The sequence below is a fragment of the Temnothorax nylanderi genome, unplaced genomic scaffold (assembly GCF_030848795.1).
Source record: "Temnothorax nylanderi isolate EJ_2023f unplaced genomic scaffold, tnyl_v1.0 TNYL_tig0125_pilon, whole genome shotgun sequence".
In the NCBI taxonomy this organism is placed as follows: Eukaryota; Metazoa; Arthropoda; class Insecta; order Hymenoptera; family Formicidae; genus Temnothorax; species Temnothorax nylanderi.
The window spans coordinates 283,768-299,676 of record NW_027249187.1 but is presented as its reverse complement, the minus strand read 5'-3'; the positions used below and the strand labels follow the sequence as shown (position 1 = coordinate 299,676).

Here is a 15,909-nt window from a genome sequence, read left to right as displayed (position 1 = left end):
TTTAAAATATTCTAATCGATCGCTATAATTAAAAAAAAATCGCTTTTAATTTTTATAACTGCCTATTTCTGCAAGTTATAAATAATTTCAGAAGGGAGTATCAATATCTTTTTGATGTTCAGTATGTAACATTTTTTTTATTAAAATGTAATATAATTTATTACAAAATATAAAACTTATATAATATTTAATGAATTTCACATTTTAGATGTACATAGAGACAAACATTTCATTTTTTGTGTGTGTAAAATATTGTATATTAGCCAAACAAATTTATCACGCATGTTTGTTCATCTTACGATTAGTTTATCATGCGTGTATGTTTAGCTTTTAATTGTCAATTATGATGTTGGCTTAGTTTACACCGTAGATACTTTTAATACGGGTATCAAGCTGGTGCGGACTAAGCGTTAAATACGGCCGATTTACATCAACCGTATTAAGTCATATTTGGCCTAGTTTACACCAATCACTTGATACACGTATTAAATAGTAAATAACTAGTAAATTTATAGTTTGATTATTGGCTGATCAGCTCAAATATACTATTTGATACGCGTATCAAGAGATCATGTAAACTAGATCTACTATTCTGATACGCCGTCGTTTACATCGATCGTACCAATGGATTTAGTCCGAATATAGAACTTGGCGTACTAAACGGTCGATGTAAACTAAGCCGATCAACAAGGGAAGATCAGATAAAAGTGTGGTGGATCAGACTATGGTATAATAAAATTATGGAATAAAATGAAACGAAATGAAATAAAGCTGCTTTCTAATCGTTAAGCCCCGATGTACTGCTACCGCTCCTACTTGCACTACCAGATAGATGCAGTTTCGTCATTTCTTCCGTCATGTAATCGTCATCTGTAACAATTCATACAAACACATTAATCATAGAATTTTCATGCAAACTAAGACTAAATCTATCTTTCTTTGTTGCTGTTATATGTCATAATTATATTTAAAAAAAATATAGTACATTTATTTATACACATTTATCATTAATTTTCTTATTTTTTAATTATTAATTTTTATATTTAATTCAAATATCTTAAAATTGATCTATCTTAATGTTTTTAAATTATATCTATTTTATTATTAATTTGTATATATACAGGCTATCCTAAGTTTTTCCGGACAAATTGCAGTAGAATGTTCTATGAGCAGAAATAAGAAAAAAAATGTTATATAAACATAGGTCCTAAAATGCTTTATTAGAAAGTTATAGCAAAAATTAGAATGTGTTTTCAAACGCTGCAGCGTTGCAATTTCCGCTCTACGAACTCTCTACTGACCGTTTCTAAACTCTCAATGAACTTCCGCAAACGCTCACTTCTCATTTTCGTCAGGGATGCGCTCTCATTTACATGCTCTCTCGCGCGCGCGCTAAGCACACACACACACGCACGCACGCACGCGCGCACGCACACGCACACGCACGCACGCACGCACGCACGCACCCACACACACACACACGCACCCACACACACACACACACACACACACACACACACACACACCACACACACACACACACACACACACACACATTCTGACTCCGCCGTTTTGAATTTTCATATTATTCATCATATCAGATTTGTTTTCAGTGACCCCAAAACCTACTATCACGTGCACAAGTTACGTGTCTTCCAAGTTTAATCAGCACTTCGATATTAATGAATTTTTATCTCGAAAAGGATGCGTTATATCGAAAAATCGCAAGAGGGCATTTATACTTCAAATTTGACGCAGAATATGACCATATTTTTTTCAATTACAAATTTTAAGTTTCGATTTTTCGTCCGCCATATTGGATCCGCCATTTTGAATTTTTTTAAATCCAATATACCTAACGTAAAGTACACGAATGAACACACAATTTAGATGCAAAACAAAATTTTACTCTGTGGTTTTATAATTTTTTTTCAAGTTATAACTTTTTATTGTGTGACTCTCTTTATTCTAGGCGCCATACTGAGTCCGCCATTTTGAATTTTTTAAAATGCGCACTCGGTATTCGAAAGCTAATATGTTTACATAAATTTTGCACCCTAAAACAAATTTTTAAACCCTCTCAAATTTTGGGCGTGGCGCTGTTCCGGTTGACATGGAATGTCCCATATGTATTTTTTTTTCTTTTTCTATTAAAAGATGGACAATACTTAAAATTAAAATCTTTGAGTTATACAAGATGGTGCAGTAAAATAGAAGCTATAAAATCTCTATCATATTATTCAAATTTATGATGCTTCTCATGAAGTTTCAAGTGATAAATCTCGAGACTTTAAAACTTGTCACATAGCATATTCATTACTATTAAAAATATTAAGTTTCAAATTTTTATGTTCTGTTATAGTTTAGTACAATATTTTATTTGAAATTAATATTGTTAGCAAAATATTACAAAATCCAGCAATACACAGAAAAGAATCTCTTACATTTTTAAACAATTTAATCGATTTTTTAAAGTGTCGTACTAATGAAAATTTGGAAAATATACTCATTGCTGCAAGTGATTTGGCAAAGGAAAAAAAATTAGAGATAAAACCTAATTTTACTCCAGTAAAAAATGTAAGACGTAGAAAAAAGACAAAAAACTTCAATTATGAAAATACAGATAAAGCAATATGGGAATCAAAAGTACATTTTAAAGTTAATTTTTATTATTATATATATATTAGATCAAGCATTATCGTCTGTCAAAGATAGGTTTCAAATACTTAAAGAATATAACGATATATTTGGATTTATGTATAACTTCGACGACATCTCTGATGAACTATTATTAACATATTGTAAAAACTTAGAATTGAAACTTTTTGATAAGAAACGAAGTGAATCAGATATTGATGGAACTGATTTATATCATGGAATTAAATCTTTAAAATTAGATTTGAAATTAGATAAACATTTAGTGGAACCTCAATATTTTGTGATATATACTTGAAAATAATCTACAAATAACATTTCCAAATATATTTATTGCTACAAGAATATTATTGACACTTCCAGTATCGTCGAGCGAACGCTCTTTTACAAAATTAAAAATTATAAAAATTCTCTACGATCCACAATGCTGCAGGAACGACTCGAAAATTTATCAATAATATCTATAGAACACGAAATATTGGATAAAATAAATATACGATTTAATATCAGAATTTGCATTGCAAAAAGCTCGTAAAAACTGTTTTGTAATATTGATTTTTAATATTGATTATTGTAATAATAAAATATTAATATAATAAAATATAAAAGTTTATTGTATTTTGTTGGAGTTTATTAATTGTATGAATTTCATCTATCTCTATATATATTATTTATTAATATATAAAAATGCATAAAATGTAGGTATGCACACTTTATTGGGGCGGCGAAATTATTTTTGCACGCGAGCGGCCAACTCTTTTTGCACGCCACTGCATCCCAGATCGACCTTCCTCCACTACGTAGTTTATGTCCGATTCGGGATTATTCACCAAGGAGACTCGTGTTTCATCAGGTATTAAAATATTTAATCTGCTGCACGCTACACGTGCCTGATCCAATAGATCACGTACCGTGCAGTCCTCGTTCGGTATGTCAAACGTAATTAGTCTTTGTTCGCCTGTGGCTAACTTCACTAACATTTTTGCCGAATCTCCTTTAATTTGATGCTGAACTATGGTATTTGCTGGGTCGTATATTAAACATGTACGCAGGGTGTTTAAGCAGGAATCTGCAATATTCCAGAAGATGATAGTATTGATGATTTTAAGCAAAAAGAGTCATATGAACATGGGTCCTATGCCTAATGGTTATCGAGATATTCTGGTTATAACGTGAAAAGGGCACCATGCGTAAGCAGGGAGAGAAATGAAAGAAAAACTGACAACGATGTGCAGTTGTTAGCCTATAATGGCCTTACGTCTATGTTTTTCTCTGTTATAGGGCCAAAGCACATATGACAGTCGTAGTCGTGGACGTAAGTAACGCACAAGCTTTGGCGTATCTTGATCTGTCAGATCGGGGACTACGACCGTCGTATATCGCTACGCCATGTTATGTGCTTTGGCCCTTTTAACCTACGTCCACGATTACGACGCTTACGTCTCGTTCTCTGACAGTGCTGTACCAAAGAAGGTGGTGTAAACGTCGTCAATACTATCACAGAATGTTGCCGATTCCTCCTCAATCACTTTACACACACACACACACACACACACACACACACACACACACACACACACACACACACACACACACACACACACACACACACACACCCCCACACACCCACACACACACCACACACACACACACACACACACACACACACACACACACACACGTGTGTGTGTGTGTGTGTGTATTTAATATACATTAATTTTTATCTTCCCTTCATTGTCTGACTCGTTACCTGACTCGTTATCGCTCAGTTGACGTGGTGAAAATTTACATCCTCGCGCTAAGTACTGTTTCAGTTTGCCCACACTGGCTAAAATTAAACCGAGAAATGGCGGTGACGGTTTTAACGGCCTCGATAGATATTCAGGATGAAATTGAGTAGCTACATAATAACTATGTCCTTCCAATTCGGCAATTTCCATTCGTATATTTTCATCGTCACGACCTACAAGAATGTTTGATTGCTTCATATTACTTTAAATTATTTACCACTAATCGCGCATTATATTTAACGAAAAAGATTGTAATTTTATTAAGAGATGCGCTCTAACTCACCTACGAATTTTAAACCAGCTGCTTCTAAATCATTGACGTAATCTGGATTTATCTCATACCTATGCCTATGCCTTTCTTCTATAACATCGTTATTATCATACAATTTCTCTGAAGAATAAACAGTTATAAATTAAAAATATCGCTAGAGAAAAGAAAATTTAACTCATACAATCTCAACAAATCTTGTTACTTACTTAAAATAGAATTATTGTTGTAGAATCGTGTTTGTCTTTTGCCCAGCCTCATCGTTCCACCCATCATACCTTGAGTGTGCTCCGGCATATCTATCACTACGGGACTATTAGTATCCGGATCGATCTCTGTGGTATTCGCCGTTTCAAGATGTAAGACATTTCGCGCAAATTCAATGACCGCCGCTTGCAAGCCCAAACAAATCCCAAGGAACGGCTTATCGTTCATTCTGCACCATTCGCAGGCCCTCATCTTTCCCTCCATTCCTCTTTTTCCAAACCCACCCGGTACAATAACGCCGCTAGATGCAACGAATACATTTTAATTTTCTACCGAAAATTATATAATCTTATATGATCAAGAATTATGAACATATCGAGAAGTAGAATATAATAATATTATATTGAAACATATTTACTTGCTCTTGCAGAGCTGTTGCCAAGCTTCGTGATATAGTACTGGATTCTCCAATAATGTAGTTTGTTCTAAATTGGCAGCTTCTATAAACTGTAACAATAATCCAATATATATAATCATGCGTGCGTAGCGTGCATAGCATGAATACAATATACTTTTAATAATTGCGACACTCTACCGTCAAGTTCAATTTATATCCGGCCTCAATGGAAGCATGTTGCAACGCTTTTGTAACGGAGGCATAGGAGTCCTCGAGTTTCGTGTATTTACCCACTAGAGCGATGTTAACATCTTTCCGCAAATGATCCACGCGTTCAGCTAGATCCCGCCATTTTCGCATAAAGCAACGCGGACGCGGCACTCCGATATTCAGTTGCAATCGATCATTAAGGAATTCTATGACACCTTGATATTCCATAAGAAGTGGCACTCGATATATAGATGTTAAATCGTGAATAGTTATAACCTGGCCGAGTCGTAAAATTTAAAGATATGTTAATCATTCATGTTTTCATAACAATATATATACTGCAACAATATTGTAATACTAAGATATATATTTTTTAATGATTACCTGCTCCGGGGCCACATGGCAGAAATTTGAAATTTTCTCTTTGACGGAATTGCCAATGGGGTTTTCCGACCTACAGACTATAAGATCGGGCGACAAACCTAATCCTCGTAGCTCTCTGACACTAGATTGCGTCGGCTTTGTCTTATGTTCACCCGTCGATTTTGGCTAAAAGATATTCATATTTCTATAACACTGATTGGTAACACATACCAGATACGGATTGGATTTCTCGAGTCGATTTCCTGTAAATTTTGGCCGCTGAATTCGAATCTATCAGTGAAATTTTTCTATCACATCAGGTTCATCACCTATTATGTCATTTGTCAAAAAATGACCTGTTTTTTTTTGCGCATTTGATTATATATCCTCAATTTTTTTCAAAAAACCAGATGTGATAGAAAAATGACAGATTCGGATTCAGTGGTCAAAAATTTACAGGAAACGACTCGAGAAACCCAATCCGCATTTGATATGTCGACCAGTGTAATTGTTCAGAAGAAGTTGTTTCACGGAGTTTTGTAAAAATTATTCGTGCACTTATCATTGAACACACTTGTAAAAGAGATATTTATATGGAAATGTAAAGATCATAAAGCATGGAACAGTTACCTGCGGCACTAAAGACACATGGGCCACGCAAAAGTTTTCCCTGTTCACTCTAAATTGAAATTGTCTGAATGCTTCAACGAACGGCATTCCCTCAATATCGCCTATTGTCCCTCCCAATTCCACTATGCACACCTATAAAATTATTAACATGCAATTAGAATAATTATATTATTATAAATTTATACGTATAAAAATTATTTAAGGAATATTATTAAAATTTATATTCGTAAATCTAAATAATCTTGTGCCATTATCTAATTGTACATAATAATATTAATAATAATTTGATGTATTAACTATACCTCTGGTATAGATCCATCTTTTGTTACAGATTGATTCGCGATTTTTTCCACCCATTCCTGAATAGCATCGGTGATATGGGGCACCACTAACAATAAGAAACGAAATATTGCTTTTCATTAGCTTATATAACTCATCGTACTCATTAGACATCTGCAATATTATAAATAGACTTGTAACCTTGTACTGTTTTGCCTAAGTAGTCTCCTCGTCTCTCCTTCGTAATAACGTACTGATAAATTTGTCCAGTCGTTATGTTATTGTCCTTGTGAAGAGTGATGTCCAGGAAACGTTCGTAATTACCCAAATCCAGATCCACCTCCCCGCCATCGTCGAGTACATAAACTTCACCTGTTTCACAGAAAGGAGAGAATGCACATTCACGAAGAGAAAGACAGCAAAGGTGCAGAAACAAAAGCGGATGCGTCTACAGGAAACCAGTAACATAAGAATGTTTTCCTTCCAGGAACACCTACTGGATAACTGCTTGAACAATGAGATAGACGATAAGCATCGTGTTTCATTGGAAATTAGAGACCATTCTTAACAAGTGGCAAACATAACTATACCAGCATAAACGTTCACAATGCATAGTTTACAGCGTTTTCGCGCATGACCAAGGGCTGTTTCCTATTGCTTTTATTGCTCCGAATACGAATATACTAACAAACAAAAATTCAACAGGTCTAGAAATGCTACTATTGCAATTTCAAAATGTTGCAATAAATAGTAAGTACCACAATTTCAGAAAAAGAAGTAACAGTATAAAAATTAAAGAATACAACATTTTATGTTTGCAATAATTTCATTTATAATTCAAGATATTAAAAATGTTTTGTATGAGTCTTTTGCCTATAAGCTTTTGGGTCCGTTTCTCTTGGAAAAGACCAGCAATAATTACCAATCATGTTTTATCCCGCTATCCTTGATAACGAGCCTCCATAACTGATATAAGTCTCCATAATTCTATTTATAGTCATAATTCATTTGTATTGCCATTAGCCTAAGATGTTTTAAATATATTTCAATTTACTTTAATATCTTATATTTTATACTTAAAAAAATTAAATAAGATGTGGATATCTCTTTCCTTCAAATGTATGTTATAAATCTATAGCTTTAAAAATTTATGGGCTTTATTGATTGAGCAAAAATAAAATTAAAAAAAAATAAAATAAAAATTTTGTTGGCGAGAATATCGTTAGACCTTTAATTTGTTTACAAGATCTGACGAGTGTATTTATTTCTTTAATCTCATCAACTTGAGAAATATCATTGGAACAAAGATGTAAGGGAGACGGTCGTTGGCCAGCAACGTGACAAGACGGCGCGGCCGAGTTATCGCGAGCGTGCAGTCATTGTAGAAGAAAGACTTATTAAATCATTTTTTAAATAAAATTAAGGAACGAGTTTTCTTCTATCATCAATTCCGTATAAATTTGTGAACTAGTGTAATTGTACTTTAACAATTAGGATAACATGTATCAAGAAGAATATGCTGAACATATTATTAAGTATTATATGTGACTTAGTTAGGACAAATAATTTAGTAATAATCTAATCCTAATCGTAGTAAATTTAAAGATATCTAATTTTATAGAAAATATTTGAATTGACAATAAGGTAATCATAAATAAAACATAATTTTAAACGTTATAAGCCTTATTTTTTTATTTTAACAAAAATTCTTTATATAAACTTTAACGTGTAAAGGACCCCGCACACATCACATGGAAAAATGGCCTCCCGTCGAATTTGCTGAAATTGTAGTATGATGTAGTTCATAACGTTCTGTCGAAAGTTCCAATAAGTCCGAGGTAAAAAAATGGACAGTTTCCGAGATACGAGGGGGGGGGGGGTCAAAGGTCAATCATATGAAAAATGGCCTCCCGTCGAATTTGCTGAAATTGTAGTATGATGTAGTTCATGACGTTCTGATCAAAAGTCCCAATGAGCCCGAGGTAAAAAAATGGACAGTTTCCGAGATACGGAGGGTCAAAGGTCAATAATAGTGCCTCATTCGAAAATTCTATTCTTTGTGTATATTACGAAGCTACGTTCACACACAAATACACATACATACGCAGAATGGCACATACGCACACAACAACACTGCTCACATACGGATATACACAAAGAATAGAATTTTTGAATGAGGCACTATTATTGACCTTTGACCCCCCTATCTCGGAAACTGTCCATTTTTTGACCTCGGGCCCATTGGGACTTTTGATCAGGACATCATGAACTACATCATACTACAATTTCAGCAAATTCGACGGAAGGCCATTTTTCCATGTGATGTGTGCGGGGTCCTTTCTAATTGTGCTATTCTCTTTAGCTTTTTTTCCTTTTAATTTATATTTTTCGCATTTTTCTTCTGTTCAAGATTTAAATATGAGTTTATTTAATTTAGTAATGATGTCCTAGTTATTGATCAACTTGACGATATCTGATTTTGCAGAAAAATATTTAATAAACGATAATATAATCACAAATAAAACATGATTTTAAAGGTAAGCCTCATACCTTTTGATCCTAACAAAAATTGTTTATTACATAAACATTAAAAAGTATAACGGATTCTTCGCATGCAGGCGACATTATCAAGGTAACAATATCGTAATTTAAATTTCCGCTTCCCATTTACATTTTTACGGATGAAACAAATAAATTTAGAAAGCGATAACGCGCGCGAGATTCGCTAACTCGTCAGCTAAATCATTCTACTGCGGTGATTGAGCACCGGAGATGCAACCGGAAAGTGCAGTCCGGGAGTGACTTGGACCTAACTCCGATTAATTTAATTGACGATTAAGTTATCAAGCAATATTATTTCGTTAACGTGGATGGAACTATTAATCTTCTTCCTTGATACATTCTTCGATATATGGGAAGAGGATCAGATTAGAAATTTTGTTTCGGTCGGATTCCGCCGGTTGAATTAAAGTCCATTTCTATCAATGTGGATTAACTTTAATCTCGATTTAATTTACTTTTTATCTTTTTCTAATGTTTATTTCTACCAACGTAGATTAACTTTAATCTCGGTTTAACTTACTTAGGCACAGTTTCACAAGTGTCGGTTAACTTTTAACCTTAGATTAACTCACTCTTCGTCTCTTTCTAAGAGGGACGTTAGAAGGAGACGAAGAGTGAGTTAATCTAAAGTTAAAAATTAACCGACACTTGTGAAACTGGGCGTTAAAGTATCTTTTCTTAGTTTTGAAAATTAGAAGAAGATAAAAAGTAAGTTAGTTAAATCGAGATTAAAGTTAATCTACGTTGATAGAAATAAACACAAGTCCCGGTCTACAATAATGGGTGTTAAGTTCTAAGCTCTAAGAAATTGACCAATCACGGTCGATTATTCTGCTCAAATTCGACTGTGATTGATCAATTTTTCAAGGCTTAAAACACCTATTGTAAACCGGGACTAAAATTAGAAAAGGATAAAAAGTAAGTTAAGCCGAGATTAAAGTTAATCGGCATTGGTAGAAATGCACATTAATCGCTGATTAAAGTTAATCGGAGTTTAATCAGAGTCGCTAGACGTTTCTGTAGAGCGCAGGCATGGAGACACACGAATCGAACCTAAAATCAAGAATCTTCTATCTATGCGTTACGTTCCATGCGTCATTGCATGCGGTTGTCCGTCTGTACGGGCTTTAATCACATCGAACAACGTGACGACAGCGACATAGCGTAGAAAATGGCGACGCGGCAGGCACATGGCTGGAAATTTTACCGCCACAAGAGGATCGCCGCGTCGCGGCGTTCGATCGGCCGATTTTCGCGCTTTATCACACAACCATAAGTCAGATCATTCCATTCGGACGGCAAATTGATCCCGTTCTCTTTGTCGTCGGCGCCGAAAAGACCGGGGGCGAACGGACGGGATTTCGGCGCCGGCGAAACCATTCGAATTTAACCTCATCGATTCGCGGTTATTCGATAGCTTTCGAATAAATGTAATAATTAAGTAATTCCTCGTTAGGAAATAATTCGAACGAAAAAAATCGCGACGATAATGAAGAGAGAAATCGGGTGGGGGGGGGGGAGGGGAGGGGGCTAAGATTCGAATTATCAAAACGCCCCGCAATTGTTGGGATCGGCATTCGGTACCGAGGTGAGTTTTCCGGAAAATTGAGCTAGATGAATATCCCGCCGATTTTCACGACGTTGTGACGTCACAGCGTCGCGCTACTCACCGTGCTCGTAGGGCGAGAAGGTTCCAGCGTCGATGTTAATGTAGGGATCGATTTTGATGGACGTTACGCGGATGTTGCAGTGCTTGAGGATGGTGCCGAACGAACTGGCGATGACACCCTTGCCTACGCCGCTGATCACCCCGCCGGTCACCAGAATATACTTCATATCTGCTAATTCGTGAGACGAGACGTGCACCACGCAAGAGAGAGATTCGTTCGCACGCGCGCGAAAGTCCTCACACTTCCGCGGTCCAGACGGTCCGGTCCCCGAAGCGTACTTGAGCGTACTGAATGAAACTGAACCGACTGGACGGAATTACGGAACCAAATGAACTGGAACCACTGAACCGTGCGGAATTCTCTGAAACCAATGCCAGAAGCGGATCGGACGGAACGCAGGACGCCTGTATTTTAGGCCTATTCTTTTTAGCTCTTCTTGGGCTGCGTTCGGAAACGTCACCCGGGTACACACGGGTATACTCCCTTCTCCTTCTAACTCGCTGAGATAGAAAGAGAAGGGAGTATACTCGTGTGCACTCGGGTGACGTTTTTGAACGCAGCCTTGCACGGTTCATCTTTTCTCTTTTTCTCTCCAACGTGAAAAGAAAAAGAGGAGAGATGAACCGTGCAAGAAGTTCAACTGAAAAAGAACAGGCTTTAATATATCGAATTTGTCCCCTGTAGCTGCACCGCGTTACACTTTCGGCACTTAAAATGAGATAGATATGGTAATTGGACGTTGCGGAAAAGAGGAGAAAGGATGAAAGGTGCTAAAGATTTAGACAAGGAACAAACTTGTGATGGCGCGATAATGGACGTGATATGAAAAAGTCTATTTGCGAGAGATCAATTTTACTTAGAAGTGACAATTAATTGTACTTTATTCCAAATTACGAATGTTAGAACATCCAAATTTATAAGCTTGACTCTATAAATAGTGATGTACATATGTATACTGTATATACATTATATAACATACTGTGGGCCGATATCACAGTCTCCGATTAACGTGATTCTCCGATTAAACTCACTCTTCGTCTCTTTCTAGGGGGACAGTTAGAAAGAGATGGAGAGTGAGTTTAATCAGAGAATCACGTTAATCGGAGACTGTGATATTGGCCCTGTATGTACCTTTTAAGCCCTTTGCACAATAGGCGATATATAGCGATAGCGACAGCGACAAGCTATACCTTTGTCGGCAACTTTGTCGCTGTCGCTATCGCTATCGCCTATTGTGCAAGGGGCTTTAGAATCGCGCATTATTATAAATTTAGGGAAAACATGGTTTTAAAGTTTATTTCTACGAAAATTTCTAATACTTTTTCTAAACATTGTATTTTATTGTTAGTAATAATGGATATAAAACTCTTTATCTCTTTCTAACTGTCCCCCTAGAAAGAGACGAAGAGTGAGTTTAATCAGAGGATCACGTTAATTGGAGACTGTGGGCCGATATCACAGTCTCCGATTAACGTGATCCTCCGATTAAACTCACTCTCCATCTCTTTCTAAAGCCTTGTGTACACGATGCTAGAAATCGGTCCGAGTTTCGGTTTAAGCCAATCAAATTGCAGCTCTTACAGAAAAGCAGCAGTTTCATTGGCTTAAACCGAAACTCGGACCGATTTCTAGTATCGTGTACACAAGGCTTAACTGTCCCCCTAGAAAGAGACGAAGAGTGAGTTTAATCGGAGGATCACGTTAATCGGAGACTGTGATATCGGCCCTAAGAGAGAAGCAGCGAGTCGAGAGGGAAGCTGTGGATGTGTTCGATAGATATATCGAATAAGTGAGTCGATAAGGAGGGAAAGACGGGGCTGCCGGATTGATAGGAGGATCGATGGAGAGGCGCGGTAGAGGGACACGAGTACGGAGTGACGATCGAGGCAGGACACGTGTCATTACCCTTATTCTACATAGAAGTCGTAGTCGTGAGTTGTAAGAAATTGACCAATCACAGATTGAATATTCTCTTCAACTTCGAATGTGATTGGTCAATTTCTTACAACTCACGACTACGACGACTTCTATGTAGAATAACCTTAAGCCTTGTGTACACGATACTAGAAATCGGTCCGAGTTTCGGTTTAAGCCAATCAACTTGCAGCTCTTACAGAAAAGCAGCAGTTTCATTGGCTTAAACCGAAACTCGGACCGATTTCTAGTATCGTGTACACAAGGCTTTAGATTAGACTGATTAGAGTGCCTGAACGAGAGGCGTAAGCGTAAGTACGTGTCAGTACGTGCTGGCATAAGATATTACGAGTGAGGAACAGAAGTAGAAAAGCGGAGGAAAGTAAGAACGTAAGTAGGAGAGAGGAAGGAGAAGGAAGAAGGGGGCGGGCAAGGCCGAAGTGAAGGGGGGCGAGAGAGGAAGGTAGAGCAGGTAGAGCAAGTGAAATGAGGTAAATTCAACTTTCTTGTTACAGATAACCTAAAGGGAGAAAGAGAGGAAAGCGGTGGAAAGAAGGATGGAGTGCAGAGGGAAGATTATAATAGAAAAGGAGGCGATAGAAAAGATAGTAGAAGAGAAAGTATGGGAGATGATAAAGGAGTTTAAGGAGGACAGTAAAAGACAAGATGAGGAGATAAAAGAATTGAAGGAGGAGGTAGAGAGATTAAAAAGAAAGGTATATAAGATGGAGCAGAGCGCGGGCAAAAGGAAGAGGGATGACAGTGAAGAGTAAAGATAAGTTTGGTAAGAGGAAATGGTGGGCAGAAGAGTATGAAAGCAACGACGACGAGAAAAGAAAGAAGAACGTGATAATAAGGATCGAGAAGGAGAGATGGATGGGAGAGGAATCAAATTGGGAGAAGGTGAAGGAATTGTTTTCGGAAGGATTAAAAGTGAAGGTGGAGGTGAAAGAGGTAAGCGTGATAGAGAAGAGACTGAGTGACGATAATAGTAAAGATGGGGAATGAGGAGGATAAGTGGAAGGTATTAGATGCAAGGAGAAAGGAAGGGAGCAGATTAAGGGTGAAAATGGATGAGGACAAATCGGTGGAGACAAGGGTAAGAGAAAGAGAGGAGAAAAGAAAGGAGAGAGGAGGAAAACGGGAGACCAAAGAGGACCGCGGAGGATGAGATTGCGAAAAGGAGGGAGAAGAATCTGCTAATGGATTCGGACGAGGAAGAAGACGATAGGAAGAAAAGAGAGTAAAGAGGAATGTAAGATAGAAAGGAGAGATGAAGGGAGATAGAGAGAGAAGCGTTAAGGGAGAGGAAGGGGAGGAGGAGAAGGAAATAAGATGCAGGATTAATACCTTTATTTTCAGAGTGAAGGTAAAGTAAGAAAGAAGGAAGGCGTCGAACACGAGGAGGGAGAGAGCCGGAAAAAAAGGGAAGAGCCACGACAGGAAGGAGGGAGTCAGAGGGGTGCTGAATTAAGGGAAGCTGAAGGAGATGGCCAGAGGGGTGCCGGATGGAAGACGAAGGGAAGGGAAATATGTGAGTTCGCTCAATGACCAGGAGGGGGAAATGAAGCAAGATGTAAAGGTTTTTGCGAAATAAAGAATAATTGAATTGAACTTTTTCAGAATATCTTTTCAGATAATATAATTTTTGTTTACTCTTTAAGGAAAAATTAACTCAAAGCTCATAGAATCATCACAAAAATCGCAGAATTTACCACTAAAATTAAAGTCGTAAAGGGATTGACTATATGCATATATATGTCTGTTTTTCTCTTTTTCATAATATAACAATGCATGGATATTTCAATTAGCTTTGGAATAAATAAATTTAATAACAATTGCAAGCAAGGTAAAATAATTAACAACAGATGCCTATAACAACATACTTCTTCAACATACTTGGTTTATGTATTCCAGAATTCATATTTTAAAATGTGACTATGAAAAATATTCAGATACTAACGACGAACTCTATAAATAATTCTTCATATGTACGTGTTAACAAATATTAAAAAGATTTAAATCTAGACTACATTATCACTCGTCATTAGAATGTCCACACACACGACACACACGCACTAAACACCTATTGCGTACTGGTAGTATTGTTTCTACTGAACCCAATGACGTATATACATAGACCAATGCTTGGTCTATATTATATATGTCGTTGACTGAATCACAATCAGTCGTTTCTTAGCGGTGTCAGAATTAATGAATCAAATTGTGGGACGAATACGTCTAGGGAAGGAAACTTTAGCTACTATTTCGAGATATTGAGAATGAGATGGATCGATTTTAATAATGAACAAGCAGACAGAACAAGACAGTGTTTTCTTCAATCCAACTTTGGAAAAACCCAAAGAAAGATTGAAAAAATATACTGTTGCTTTGGAATGTCAGAGAGCATGGAAAAGCGAAAAATTGTGATACGCTGTTACACAAGCCATTATTGTATTAATAAAGATGATCTATATTAATACAGATGATCAGATTGCCATTACTGAGGCTAAAACTCGACTTAAGGAAGCACAAAGAAAAAATGCTGAAGAGCGAAAGAGTCTAGGATAAGAATAAGTTCTTGAAATATCTTGTTCAAGACATTATAACTGGAAATTGGATTTATCGGCATGCTGACGTAAGACCGTGGGATCCGAGAAACAATGTAATAGAATATGAAGAAAATTCATGTGAGATCTTTTCGGAATTGCGCATAATCTGGCGCTAGCTTTACGAACTCGAGCATCATATACAGATCGAGTTTGTAATTCGCCCAATTGCTAATTATCCCGTAATGAGTGAATGATTGTAAGATCGACAAAATTAATATACATTATAAAATTTAAAACGTAATAGAGTACAATCATCTATTTATACCTTCCTTTGATCGATCTAATGTTATAATGTAATGATGTAATGTGTATTTTCTCTTGTCAAACTCGAATTTGTTGATGGAATAACTTT

General features: G+C 36.6%; 1 protein-coding gene and 1 long non-coding RNA gene across 5 annotated transcripts; one reads left to right on the top strand and one right to left on the bottom strand.

The window, feature by feature from the left end:
• Positions 1-117: 117 nt before the first annotated feature.
• Ctps (CTP synthase) lies at positions 118-11,484 on the bottom strand. Of its 2 annotated transcripts, none has more exons than XM_071713510.1 (11): positions 11,032-11,468; positions 7,001-7,171; positions 6,823-6,908; positions 6,521-6,652; positions 5,912-6,076; positions 5,516-5,803; positions 5,339-5,427; positions 4,923-5,221; positions 4,729-4,836; positions 4,406-4,618; positions 118-870 (listed from the first exon to the last, which is right to left on the bottom strand). In XM_071713510.1, exons 1-11 carry the CDS (start codon positions 11,195-11,197, stop codon positions 779-781), a joined length of 1,809 nt encoding a protein of 602 aa, XP_071569611.1. In that variant the 5' UTR covers positions 11,198-11,468; the 3' UTR covers positions 118-778. The 2 variants fall into 2 exon arrangements, with proteins under 2 accessions (XP_071569611.1, XP_071569610.1); XM_071713509.1 differs by lacking the exon at positions 118-870 and adding an exon at positions 2,968-3,724 and having other exon boundaries at positions 11,032-11,484.
• A 1,689-nt stretch (positions 11,485-13,173) lies between these two features.
• On the top strand, positions 13,174-15,798 carry LOC139776679 (uncharacterized). 3 transcript variants are annotated; one of them, XR_011719145.1, is made up of 3 exons: positions 13,207-13,335; positions 13,461-14,479; positions 15,431-15,798. It is a non-coding gene; the product is annotated as an uncharacterized lncRNA (long non-coding RNA). The 3 variants fall into 3 exon arrangements; XR_011719144.1 differs by having other exon boundaries at positions 13,461-14,521; positions 14,610-15,798; XR_011719143.1 differs by lacking the exon at positions 15,431-15,798 and having other exon boundaries at positions 13,174-13,335; positions 13,461-14,559.
• The last annotated feature ends 111 nt before the right edge of the window (positions 15,799-15,909 follow it).

Coding starts and splice junctions, on each gene's coding strand:
- Ctps (XM_071713509.1), bottom strand. CDS start 11,197: ATGAAGTATATTCTGGTGACCGGCGGGGTGATCAGCGGCGTAGGCAAG. Junction 6,653..6,822: donor AAGATGGATCTATACCAGAG/GTATAGTTAATA, acceptor ATAATTTTATAG/GTGTGCATAGTGGAATTGGG. Junction 4,837..4,922: donor CAACAATAATTCTATTTTAA/GTAAGTAACAAG, acceptor TTTATTCTTCAG/AGAAATTGTATGATAATAAC.